A 12,499-nucleotide genomic window follows, 5' to 3' on the forward strand; every position below is an offset into this window, starting at 1 on the left:
TTTCTTTCTTTCTTTCTTTCTTTCTTTCTTTCTTTCTTTCTTTCTTTCTTTCTTTCTAGAAAAAGCATGCATGCGTGTGCCATAGGGGTAGGGCGGGAGAGAGAGAGAATCTTAAGCAGGCTCCAGCGTGGAGCCCAACGGGGCCTTGATCTCACAACCATGAGATCCTGACCTGAGCCGAAATCAAGAGTCAAGCATTTAACTGACTGAGCCACCCAGGCACTTCTGTTTCTTCAAAACCTCAACCACCTTTCCTACTTTGTGTTCTATCTTCTACCTTGCCTTTGCCATAGACTCCTTCCCAACAGCCCATGTTCATGTCCAATTCTCTCATCCTTTGTCCTTTGACTTACCTTTCATTGCAGTGGCTACTTTTACCCCTTATTCCTTTCAGAGGCTAAACGTGACATGCCCTCCTTCTTCAACCTTCAGGCATTCTTAGGTTCACGGAGGTCTTACTTTCTAATTCACACTCCCCAGCAACAATTTTACACCATCAGCCTTTTCCATAGTCAACAGACATCGTAATAAATAAATGCTGTAGGAATGGCCCCTTTGCAGCTTCTTTTACTATGATGACTCCCTTTTTGAACTTTCCTTCTCCCTAGATTTCTGTGATACCGTTTTCTCTTGGGTCTCCTTCCACTTCTCTATCACCTTGACGTCTCTTTTCCTGAGGAATCTCATGTCCTTACCTGGTGTCTGACATAGGTGTCTGTGTACCTAGGACTTCCAAACTCACATCTGGAAATTCAGATCAGAACCTTCAAATTGCTGCACGTCTTCAATTTATATCCCACTTCAGATAAAACCTTTCCAGTCTGAGTTTTTATTATCTGCCCTCTCATGTGACCAGTTGCTTCTAAAATTTGACACATGGCGAAAGGCACCATTCCTCATCCCATCAGGCAAGTTAGAAACCATAATGTCATCTTCTATAACTTCTTTACATGTAGTAAGTCATGAAATATGGTGTACTAAGTCGTAAAACATGTACTAAGTAGAAAAACCCAAACATGTCTTGATTTAATCTTGTATTTATCTCTGTTGCTATTGCCTTAATTTTGATCATCTTCATTCTTCTCCTGAATTATTTCAATAACTTTACATTCTTGTTTTGTTTTGTTTTTTTTGGCCATTCCTACTCCAAATTAGCCTGACACCCAAAATCCACCCATTACTCTGTCACAGGAGTTAGCAAGTAGAGATAGTATCAAATCCTTCTTCTGGTGAACCTTGTGACTCCCCATTTTCTATGGAATGAAATCACTACTCTTAGAGTTGTAGGACTGAACCTTTGAAATATGACCCATGCCTGTTTTTGATCTTCTCTCTTACTTCCTTCCATGAAGAGTGAACTGGTGTATACAAACAGTAGGAAAAAAGGATGGTACAAACCATTGATTTGCCTTTCTCCTTACACTAACCAACTCTTTAGGTAATTGAGGATTTCCTTTAGTTGGATTCAACCTGGTGCATTAGGTATTTGGGGAAAAAGCATCCTGAAAACGTACTTCTTAGGTATCCTTTTAAGCTAAATATTTCTTGAGATAACGGATATAATTCCCTATAGCAGAAAGTGTACAAGCATTGTCCTAAGGTAGCATTTCTATTTGATCTGATGCATAATTTAGAATATAGCTATCGCTCAGCCTCCTTTGACAATGAATTCGAATATTTAGCTCTATGAATGTAATTGAAGAGAAATCTTTACTTTGGAAATAAGTGTATTTTTGTGACAATTACCAGTTGCATTGGTAGGCAATGGAGGAATGAGACAGACCTTCCTAATATTTGTTGATAGCATTGTATATGAAATGCTGCTGAACTAGTCGATATGATGTTCTTTGATACAGATTTCCTCATTCTACTCTAAGGAAAATGCTTTGTGAAGCGCCATTCATGCTGGTTAGTATGAAAAGGCATGAGAAAAACTTTAACATAAAGCAGGGTATTTAAGGCAGACAATCTCAAATGATGTATCTTTCCTTTAAAATGAATATATAAATGGGAAAACTACACTTTTGAAAAGACTTAAAATTTGCCATTCTTCTTTCTAATGATCAGCTACAGCAGACTCATGACTGTTTATCAGTATTTCTATTAAGTGATAGAGGCGTTAATAGCAGTATAATGGTTTTTAAAACGCTGAGTATTTTATTTATTTCATTTTATTTTTTATTTCATTTCCTTGATGTTTTCTTTCATTATTCATCCTGTCCAAAGGATGGGAAGCTCCTTGAAAGTAGATGGTATGTCTTGTGCACTTGTGAGTTCTTGATACCTGACCACAGGGCAGCACACAGTAATTGCCTTATGCGTGAATAAACTTATCAAACGTTAGTTTTATTCCAGAATTACTCTCAAGCAGCTTAATAGTTCAAAAATCTCAAGGACTGAAGAGCTGAAAAATGTGTTTTAGTAACTAAATAACTAAATTTTCAGGTGAAGCAAATTCTGGAATTTAGGTTTTCTCTGGCTTCCGTTTTAGCATTTAATGGATTAAAATTCACCCCAAATGCTTAAAACATGCCTCAAATCATACACCAAACCTAAAAAATAAGATTATCTGCGTATCTGTCTTAATATTCTCTTTAAACTTCCTTCCTCCCCCAATGTTAGGAAAGAGAAAAAATATGTCGACCAATGCTGGAAAGACGTTGCTGTTGGGGATTTCATTCGCCTTTCCTGTAATGAGGTTATTCCTGCAGACATGGTCTTACTCTTTTCCACCGATCCAGATGGAATCTGTCACATTGAGACTTCGGGTCTCGATGGAGAGAGCAATTTAAAACAGAGGCAGGTGGTTCGGGGATATGCAGAGCAGGTAAATACTGTGTTCTCACTTGGTGACTTGTTAACATTTTTCCTTTCAGAAGATGACCGAGCTCATTTTTCACAGAGACAGAAAATGAGATTTTTAAATTTATTTTTACCATTACAAAATAGAAGCCCAGAGGGCTTAATCCATTTCCAGATATCCCTGGAAGTGTTTTATAGATAATAGGCTGTAATGACTTTGAAGTTCACACATTTTAGTCTGGCGATCCTATATTTTTTGGAACTGAATTAAAGGAAACTAACAGAATTATTTTGCAATTTGGAAAATTATTTTGCAATGGAAACGATCACCTTCTGTTCCTACAATGTATAATTGCATACATACCCAGACCTTTTGAGACTTGTGTAGTTTCTCATGCCACAGGGCTTCTAGACTCTTCACCACACTGTGGCGAGGGAAACAAGAACTGTGAAGTTCTGTGAACATGAGTTTGAATGAATTCTAGCTCTCCTATTACATTATTGTGTGGCCTTGGGCAAGTCACTTATTTTGTGCCTCAGTTTATCTTAAAATAGAAATGATGATGCCTGTCTCATAGCATTGCTGTGAGATGTAAATGAAGTAATGTATGTAAAAATATCATGTACATTGCTTAAATATTAGTTTCCCTTCCCTGTCTCTGGAAGCACTTGAGATGAAGTTTTTAAAAATTTAATAGTCTTTTTAAAACTGAACCATTAAGTCAGGTAACTGACTTAAACTGAACCATTAAGTTCGTAAACTAAAAAGTGTTTTAGCCAAATAAATGCCCTGATCTTTAGTAAGTTTCATGATATGGTGTAACATTGGGCCGTCTTTCTATCTATGGATTTAATTTAGATCCTGTGATTGATAAGCCTCTCAGCTTCGCATTGTCACTTTTGTGAACATTTATATTACTAAGACGTTTGTAAAAATCTTGTACAACTTGAGATTCCATTATATACTACTAAGTACCTATTCTGAAGGTAACACCAGTTGATTAATCAGTACACTTTGGGATCAATTAAGGGTGAGTGCTCTGGAATCCCACGACCTAGATTATAATCCTGTTTCTAAACACCTCCTTGTGTGGAGACCTAGAGCAAATTACTGATCTTCTCTCTGTGTCTCTTTCTTTATCTGTTAATTAGACCTAATTATAGCACCTACCTCATATTAAGAAATTAATATGTTTAAAGTACATAATAGAGATTCTACTACATCAAAAGAACTAAAAAATTAATGATTAGCAAATCAAATCATCTAATTATATAACTCATTTTCCATATGTTTTGCTGTGATACGTTAATACTTGATGAGATATATCAATAATAGTTTTTTTTACTAGGCAAACATTCATATGAAAACAAGGAAATGAGATAAGGTTCCCCTGGCTTATTCTTAGTGAATCCATGCCTGTGTTCTATAAAAACATTTTGTTTATTTGCTCACGGGTTTCATAAAGCATACTAAAATTATCATTTAATCCATTAGAGAATTTTGTAAGATGCTGACGTCCAGCTTATTTTTAAATTTTTAAAGAAAATTTGCTGGGATAAATGCATAATGTGCTCAGAGTGTTCGCATACACATTTAATCTCCGAAAATCCCTACATGATAAAAGAATAACAACAAAGTATTTTCAGCTTTTCAGTGATTTCTGCATAAAGGAGTGTTTGCTGTATGAATAGAAGGTCTTCTCTGCAGAGAGTCCTGCATGGATTCTAGTGTATGAATAAGACCTATAGATGTTTGTTAATGCTCCAGGACCGTCCCCATTCCACATATTCATTTATGATTATGCCTGTACTGTTCTTCATTTTCTTTATTTGGGCAATTTGTGACCTAAATTTTGTAGCAAGAATGCATTAGTTTTATCTTAAGAGTTGGTGAAAGGATAAACACTTAAATATCAAGGGTTTAACTTTGAATTTTTCTTGTGTCATGATTTTAAAATATGTAGATATGTGTGTGTGTGTGTATATATATGTATATATATATTTTTTGTTTGTTTTTAGGACTCTGAAGTTGATCCAGAGAAATTCTCCAGTAAGATAGAATGTGAAAGTCCAAACAATGACCTCAACAGATTCCGAGGCTACCTGTGAGTGATACATGACTTAACCTTCATTGGTATGAGTAGAATTATGTGTTGCAATTATATTTAACGCAATAATATTTTTGTGTATGTATATCCAAGTTAAATCACCAAAGGCCATGTGTTTAGTCACCTATTAATTTGTCTTTATTTTAATTATCTGGTAAATATTATTAACTGGGTGTTGTATGAAAGCCAATTTGACAATAAATTATATTTAAAAAATAATAAAAAAATAAAAACCATAACAAAAGCTTGTTCTTAAAATAATCACAAAATCTCAGTCAGTGGTGTAAGAATGTTTTACATGAGCTCTGTATTAAGCTTAAGACATGTTGTTTGGAAGGAGGGGCCTTCACAGAACTGGCAACCTAGGTGACATGATAGGATAGTGTCCTCCTGCAGAATTAGAGTATCAAGTGGGTATTTCTGGTTGGCAAAAGTTAGCCAAGGAATTGAAATGTGTAAGAAAAAGTATGGGAAGTCACAACAGTGTTCATTCTGGAGCCCTTGAGGCATCTATATCCCTTTTGCAAGGGCAGCTAGAATTTGGTGTCTTACCTAATTTCAGCCACTTAAGTGCTTTATGCCTTGAACCAAGTCATTTACTCTTTTTGATCCTCAGTTCCCTGATTTTTAAGAGGAGAGGAGACAATCAGATCTACTTCATAGTAGTGATCTTATGAGAGAATGGTAAAGAAAATTTCCAATTCATTTTGGAGACCAGGATTATCCTGATACCATAAACATACAAAGACACTTATGGAAAGATCAGTGTCCTGCATGAACACAGATGCAAAATTGTGGCAAATCAAATCCAACGATATATAAGAAGGATAATATATCATGACCCAGTGGGGCCTATCCCAAAAATGCAGGTTGGTTTAATATTAGAAAAGCAGAGTGCTTGAGTGGCTCAGTCGGTTGAGTGTCCAACTCTTGATTTCAGCTCAGGTCATGATCCCAGGGTTGTGGGATTGAGCCCTGTGTCAGGCTTCACCCTGAGTGTGGAGCCTGCGTAAGATTTTCCCTCTCTTCCCCTCTTCCCTGGTCCCTTATTCGCATGCTTGCTTGCTCTCTCTCTCTCTCTCAAAAAAAAAAAAAACAAAAACAAAAACAAAAAAACTTAATATTAGAAAGTCAAATGATGTAATCCACCATATTAACAAGCCCCAATTAACAAATTAAAAAAGAAAAACCCAAGTGATCATCTCATGAATGTAGACAAAGCATTTGACAAAATCTAACTTCTGTTCTTGCAAACTGGAACTAGAAAGGAACTCTCTCAACCCGGTACTGGCATATATGAAGAACCTACAGTTAGAATCATACTTAATGGTGCAAGACTAAATGCTTTTAAATGTTTTTTCCCTAAGATCAGGAACAAGACAAGGATATTTACTCTCACCACTTTTATTCAATATTTCACTAGAGATTCTAGATTAGTGTAGTCAGGCAAGAAAAGGAAATAAAAGATTTCAACTAAAAAAGAAGTAAAACTGTTTATTATTCATAGATGGCTTGATGCTGTTTGTGGAAAACCTGATAAAATCTATAAGAATTTAACAATTGGGCTTAACAATGTTGTAGGAAACAGATCAATATACAGAAATCCATTGTATTTCTATATACTAGCAATGAGCAATCAGATATTGAAATTTTTCAAAATACAACTTATGATAGCATCAGAAAAAATGAAATACCTGAGGCTAATCCTGACAAAAGTTGTGAAACACCTGCACACTCAAAACCATTGAACACTGCAGAAAGAAATGAAAGACCTAAATAAATGGAGCAATGTATGCTGTTCATGGGTTGAAAGACTCAGTATTGTTATGATTCAGTTTTTTTCCAAATCGATCTGTAGATTCAATGTAATCCTAATCAAAATCCCAGCATGTTTTTTTTTAAAGAAATTGGCACGTTTATTTTAATTTTTTTTCCAAATCAATCTGTAGATTCAATGTAATCCTAATCAAAATCCCAGCATGGTTTTGTTATTTTTTTTTAAAGAAATTGACAAGTTTATTCTAAAATTTATATGGGATTGCGAAGAACCTATATTACCTTAAAACAGCACTGAAACAGAACAGAGTGGGAGAGCCAACACCGCCTGATTTCAAGACTTCTAGTAAAGTACAGTAATCAAATTAGCATCATTTTGGCATAAAGATAGACCAGCAGATCAGAAAAGATTAAAAGATTATAGAATCCAGAAATTGACCCACAAATTTATGGGCGATTGGTTTTTATTGTCCATAAATGTGCCTTTGACAAAGGTACACACAAGCAATTTAGTGAAGCAAGGTTTTTCTTTTCAACAAATGATACTAAAACGATTGGATATCCATATTGTAGAAAATAAACTTCAAGCCATACCTCTCACTGTTTAAAAAACTGAACTAAAAATGGCTTCTATAGTTTAATGTAAACCTAAGATTTGAAACTCCTTAAACATGGAGGAAACATAACAGAAATCTTTGCTATCTTCAGTTAGGCAAAGACTTCTCAGAACACCCAAAGCACAATAAAAGGACAAAAACAAATACATAAAAGAACTTCAGAATCAAAATGAAAACCTTTTTCTCTTCAATGACACTATTAAGTGAATGAAAAAGATAAGTAACAGATTGGAAGAAAATATTCTCAATGCGTGTAACTGATGTGTTCAGATTATACAAAGACATCTTAAAACCTGGTAATAAGGGGCACCTGGGTGGCTCAGTTGGTTAAGTGTCCACCTTCAGCTCAGGTCATGATCTCATGGTTGCTAAGTTCAAGCCTTACATCCTCTGTCTGCTGTCAGTGTAGAGCCCGCTTTGGATCCTCTATTTCCCTTTCTCTCTGCCCCTACCCTCTCGCGAGCATGTGTGCATGCTCTCTCTCTCCCTCAAAAATAAATAAACATTAAAAAAAAAACCCTCAGTAATAAGAAAACAAACAATAAGTTTTAAAATAGTCCAAGAAATTTGAACAGACACTTCACCAAAAAAACGTATATAGGTGACAAATAACTGTGTAGAAAGATACAAGTTAAAACCACAGAGCTACAACTACTAACAGTTCAAAAGACCCAACTATACCCAATGCTGGTGAGTAAGTAGGAGAACTGGAGTGCCCACTTACTGCTTGTGGGAATATAAAGCAATTCAGCCACTTTAAAAAACAACTTGGAAGTTTCTTAAAATGTTAAACATGTGCCCACTGTATGATCTGGGTGTTCCACTCCTAGGTAGTTATCCATGAGAAAATAAAACATTTCTTGGTAGAGTAGTCTGTACACAAATATTCATAGCAGCTTTGTTTGTAATTGTCCAAAACTGGAAACAAGCCAAATACCATCAACAAGAGCATGGATGAACAAATTGTATATCCATACAGTGTATGGAATTCATTGCAGGGGGAATTCAGCAAAAGGAATTCACTGGTGCTACATGCTAAAATTTGGATGCATCTCTGAATGTCATGTTCAGTGAAACAAGCCAGGCAGGAAAGAATATATACTCTATGGTTTGATTTATATAATTTCTTGAAAATAAACCTAATTTAAAGCAAAAGAAAGCAGATAAGTGAGTGCCTTAACTAAATTTCTGGAACTGGACTCCTAGTCTACCTTGTCAGCCTCTCTCTTCATCCCCCTTGGACATATTTTTTCTTTTTCTTAATAGACACATTGGAGCATCGTTTGCTGTTGTGAGTACTCAGTCTTGCCCTAGAACCCTTACCTACTTCTAAGGCCCCACTAGCCTCTTGGCTGTCCTAATTATCACTTGCCTCTGGATTCTCTGATGCCACGTTCACCTGCTCTTTGGTTTTTCCATTCATGATGGGCTCCTCTGATGTCTGTCTGCTTCAACTGTGCTGCCTTACTTTCTGATTAGTCTGATCTGACCACTGGAATTGCCTTTCTCTTGGAATCCACAACTAAAGCTGCTCTCTGCTTCTTTTCCCTCCCTCAGATTCTGTCTTCCTCAGTAATTAGATTTTCCTGGGTCTGCTCTGTTGAAGCTTCTATTAAGCTGGCTTCAGCAACTTGCAAGGAAGCATTGAATGATAGAGTCAGCCCAGGTAGATAGAGTGATTTTTCTGTGGAATTATTTTTATCCACTAAGCTAACTCCTTATCCTTTACCTGCTTTGTGGTCTGTTTTCTAAAATCAACAAAAACTGAGATGCTCAGGCTCACTTTCTATATGGTGCCTTCTCTGACCTTACTCTCAGGTAGAGCTTTCTCCCTATTTGTGTCCACAGTGCATGTTGAATATCAAGTTTCTATTATAATATCTATAATTATTACACTTACATATTTCTGTATCAGTCACTTCCCCTTAGACCACAGGAGCCAAGACTATGTGTGTTTTTCTATTCCCAGCATCTGAGTGGGAATGCTGGGCCTATAATAGATGTTGCCTAGTGATTTCAGGGGATGACAGCTCTATGTGGACAGTCAGTGCTTCATATAGAGTCCAGAGATCTCACATCATAAGTGCCAAATAACATATACCTGTCAAGTGCAGGACCTGTTTAATGTTTGGGCAGATGCTATTATGATAGAAGTTAGGCTTTGATCTAATGATAGTAACCTAGAGTGATGTAATGGTGAAAAATAAGGATCTGGTGGGGGGAGGGGGTAGGAATTTTAAATCTTACTGAGGAACTTTGGAAATGGTTTCTATGTTGAATCTGTTCCTATAAAGGCTCTAGGGATAATGAATGTTATATTGATGAGGATTGTGTGGGGCTTGCCTGGGAACACTACATAGAAATGTCACTGTTGAACTTAAATTCTTCATCTGCAGGGGTGCTTGGGTGGCTCAGTTGGTTAAGCATCCGACTTCGGTTCAGGTCATGATCTTGCCATTTGTGAGTTCGAGCCCCACATTGGGCTCTGTGCTAACCGCTCAGAGCCTGGAAACTGCTTTGGATTCTGTGTCTCCTCCTGTCTCTGTCCCTCCCATGCTCATGCTCTGTCTCTCTCTGTCTCTCAATAATAAAATAAACGTTAAAAAAATTTTTTTATATAAAAAATTTTTCATCTGCAAAACCAGGAAGCAGAATTAAATTAAACCCAAGGACACTACACTATAGTTGTCTCTTTGTACCTAAAACCACATATGTGAAAGCATATAAACATAGATCTCCTAGAATAAGGTGTTTGCAAATTATAGGAGTGAAATGACACATCTGTTTCTTTCTCCTTTGTGTATCCTTCTTTGAAGAGTTTTCCTTAGTAATTGCAGGTAGCAAGGATACCAGATAACAATGCAGTTCTCCTACATTTAAGAAAGAAGAAACAACTTATCAACTGAAGTATATTGCTTAGAAAGCAATATACTTAGTAATTGCAGGTAGCAAGGATACCAGATAACAATGCAGTTCTCCTACATTTAAGAAAGAAGAAACAACTTATCAACTGAAGTATATTGCTTAGAAAGCAACCTAATTTTAATGCTGAAATTAAGAGGGCGTTTTCAAAATAGGTGAAATACATTACTTTTGTTTATTTAAAAAAAAGTCCAGGGGCGCCTGGGTGGCTCAGTCGGTTAAGCAGCCGACTTCGGCTCAGGTCACGATCTCGCGGTCCGTGAGTTCGAGCCCCGCGTTGGGCTCTGGGCTGATGGCTCAGAGCCTGCAGCCTGCTTCCAATTCTGTGTCTCCCTCTCTCTCTCTGCCCCTCCCTCGTTCATGCTCTGTCTCTCTCTGTCTCAAAAATAAAAAACGTAAAAAAAAAATTTAAAAAAAAGTCCAATTATTTTGCTCTTTATTTTTGCCACTGTTGTAACTTGATCAAGTAATTGCTTTGATAATTTTTAAACCATTTATTACAGAAACTTTCCAACAGGCAAAAGCAGAAAGAAAAATATAATGAACACTCATGGGCTCTCACCCAGATTTAACTATTTCATAATTTTGCCAGCTTTGCCCCCCCCCCCCCCCCCCCCCCCCCCCCCCCGCCCCCATCACAGTTTACCACATTTACCAGGCTGCATCCTTGTGGTGGTAGTGAACATTGTTTTCTGGCCATCTGATTTCCTGTAAACTGTCCAGGGACACTTTCAAATCTGATGAAGGACATAGTTTCTTTTTCTACAAAATGACACACACACACACACACACACACACACACACACATACACACATGCAGGAAATATCGCATACAATTTCAAAGCCTTCATGGATCTCTTGATCTCCACCCCAGGTGGATTTGCTGTTAGAGACGCTTGATTAGGTACCTGTGGAAATAGGTACTTGCTATTGTGTATCATCTGGAGGCCTGTGATGTCCCCTGTCCCATTGGTGGTTCTATTAAGATTGGTGTTGTCAGCCATATTCTTTCATTATAAAATCCTCATCAGGCTGTCACCTACTGGGTTTAGCAGCCACAAATTACCATTCCCTAGAACAGTCCTTGATTCTATCCAGGTTGAAAATGGAATTTTTCTAATTCTATCAAGAACTTTTCCCTTGTCAGTTACTAAGTTACCTGAAACACAGTTTGTACTAGCAGCAGGTTCCTTATTTGGAATATTTTTTTTTTTGAGGTTTTGTAGTATGAGAAGTTGACAAACAGGAATGATAGAAAATGATGGTAGTTGAGACTTGTTGCATCTTTTACCAAGCCAAAGCAAGATAAGAAAAACAAAGGGCCCAGAGATTTGAAACCTTTCTTGTGACCTGCTTGACTTAATACTCCAGTCAAGAAAACTCAGAATGCATGATTTTTATTTTTACATCCCTACTTTTGCTATTTAAAAATGAATCTCTATGCTATCTTTCTTATAGAGAACATTCCAACAGAGAACGCGTGGGTCTCAGTAAAGAAAATTTATTACTTAGAGGATGCACCATTAGGAACACAGAGGCTGTTGTGGGCATCGTGGTTTATGCAGGTTAGTTACACTTCTGATTTTCACTGTTGTCTCCTCTGTGTTTTTCTTCAAGTTAACATTTTTCGTTTACTCAAAATGCAATCTACAAAAGCAGAAAGGAAATTTTGTCTTCGTAAACTTAATCCTCGGTCTCTTTTTCTAAATGGATCACAAAAGCAAACTAAATTAGCAAAATCTATTGTGCAATTACTCTTTATTAAATTATCTGCCGCAGAGATTTAAAAATATGCTATTTGCTATCTGGCTTTAATTTGCAAATTTTCTGACATGTTACCTACGTAGGCCATGAAACCAAAGCAATGCTGAACAACAGTGGTCCAAGGTATAAGCGCAGCAAATTAGAAAGAAGAGCAAATACAGATGTCCTCTGGTGTGTCCTACTTTTGCTTGTGATGTGTTTAACTGGTGCATTGGGTAGGTAAATCTGATTTTTTTGCTGACGTCTTTTCAGCAAGGTATTTATTTAAAAGTATTTTATTTTCAGAATATTGATGAATATTTGACTTCTGTAAAGGAGGTTTCATTCGCCATTCATTTTTTTCCTCACATCTTTATCTTTCTCAATCTCTGATCTGAAAAACATTAATGTTGATTATATCCAGTTACATGGGGCCACAGTAGTAAAGGGACCTGGCAAGACATTTAAAGAGAGACCGAGACAGGAGAATTTGGAGCCTTTTGAATTTTAATTTGTTTTAAAAAAATAAAC

At 36.7% G+C, this 12,499-nt stretch overlaps 1 protein-coding gene across 2 annotated transcripts in view; it reads left to right on the forward strand.

The window, feature by feature from the left end:
* ATP10D (ATPase phospholipid transporting 10D (putative)) overlaps positions 1-12,499 on the forward strand; it is a 110,473-nt gene that overhangs the window by 45,771 nt on the left and 52,203 nt on the right. For both annotated transcript variants that reach the window (XM_049632001.1, XM_049632002.1), the window contains 4 exons: positions 2,623-2,827; positions 4,822-4,907; positions 11,684-11,790; positions 12,073-12,204. In XM_049632001.1, coding sequence (XP_049487958.1) covers positions 2,623-2,827; positions 4,822-4,907; positions 11,684-11,790; positions 12,073-12,204 — 530 coding nt within the window. The remainder of the gene's footprint in view (positions 1-2,622; positions 2,828-4,821; positions 4,908-11,683; positions 11,791-12,072; positions 12,205-12,499) is intronic.

The sequence above is a fragment of the Panthera uncia genome, chromosome B1 (genome assembly GCF_023721935.1).
Source record: "Panthera uncia isolate 11264 chromosome B1, Puncia_PCG_1.0, whole genome shotgun sequence".
Classification (NCBI taxonomy): domain Eukaryota; kingdom Metazoa; phylum Chordata; class Mammalia; order Carnivora; family Felidae; genus Panthera; species Panthera uncia.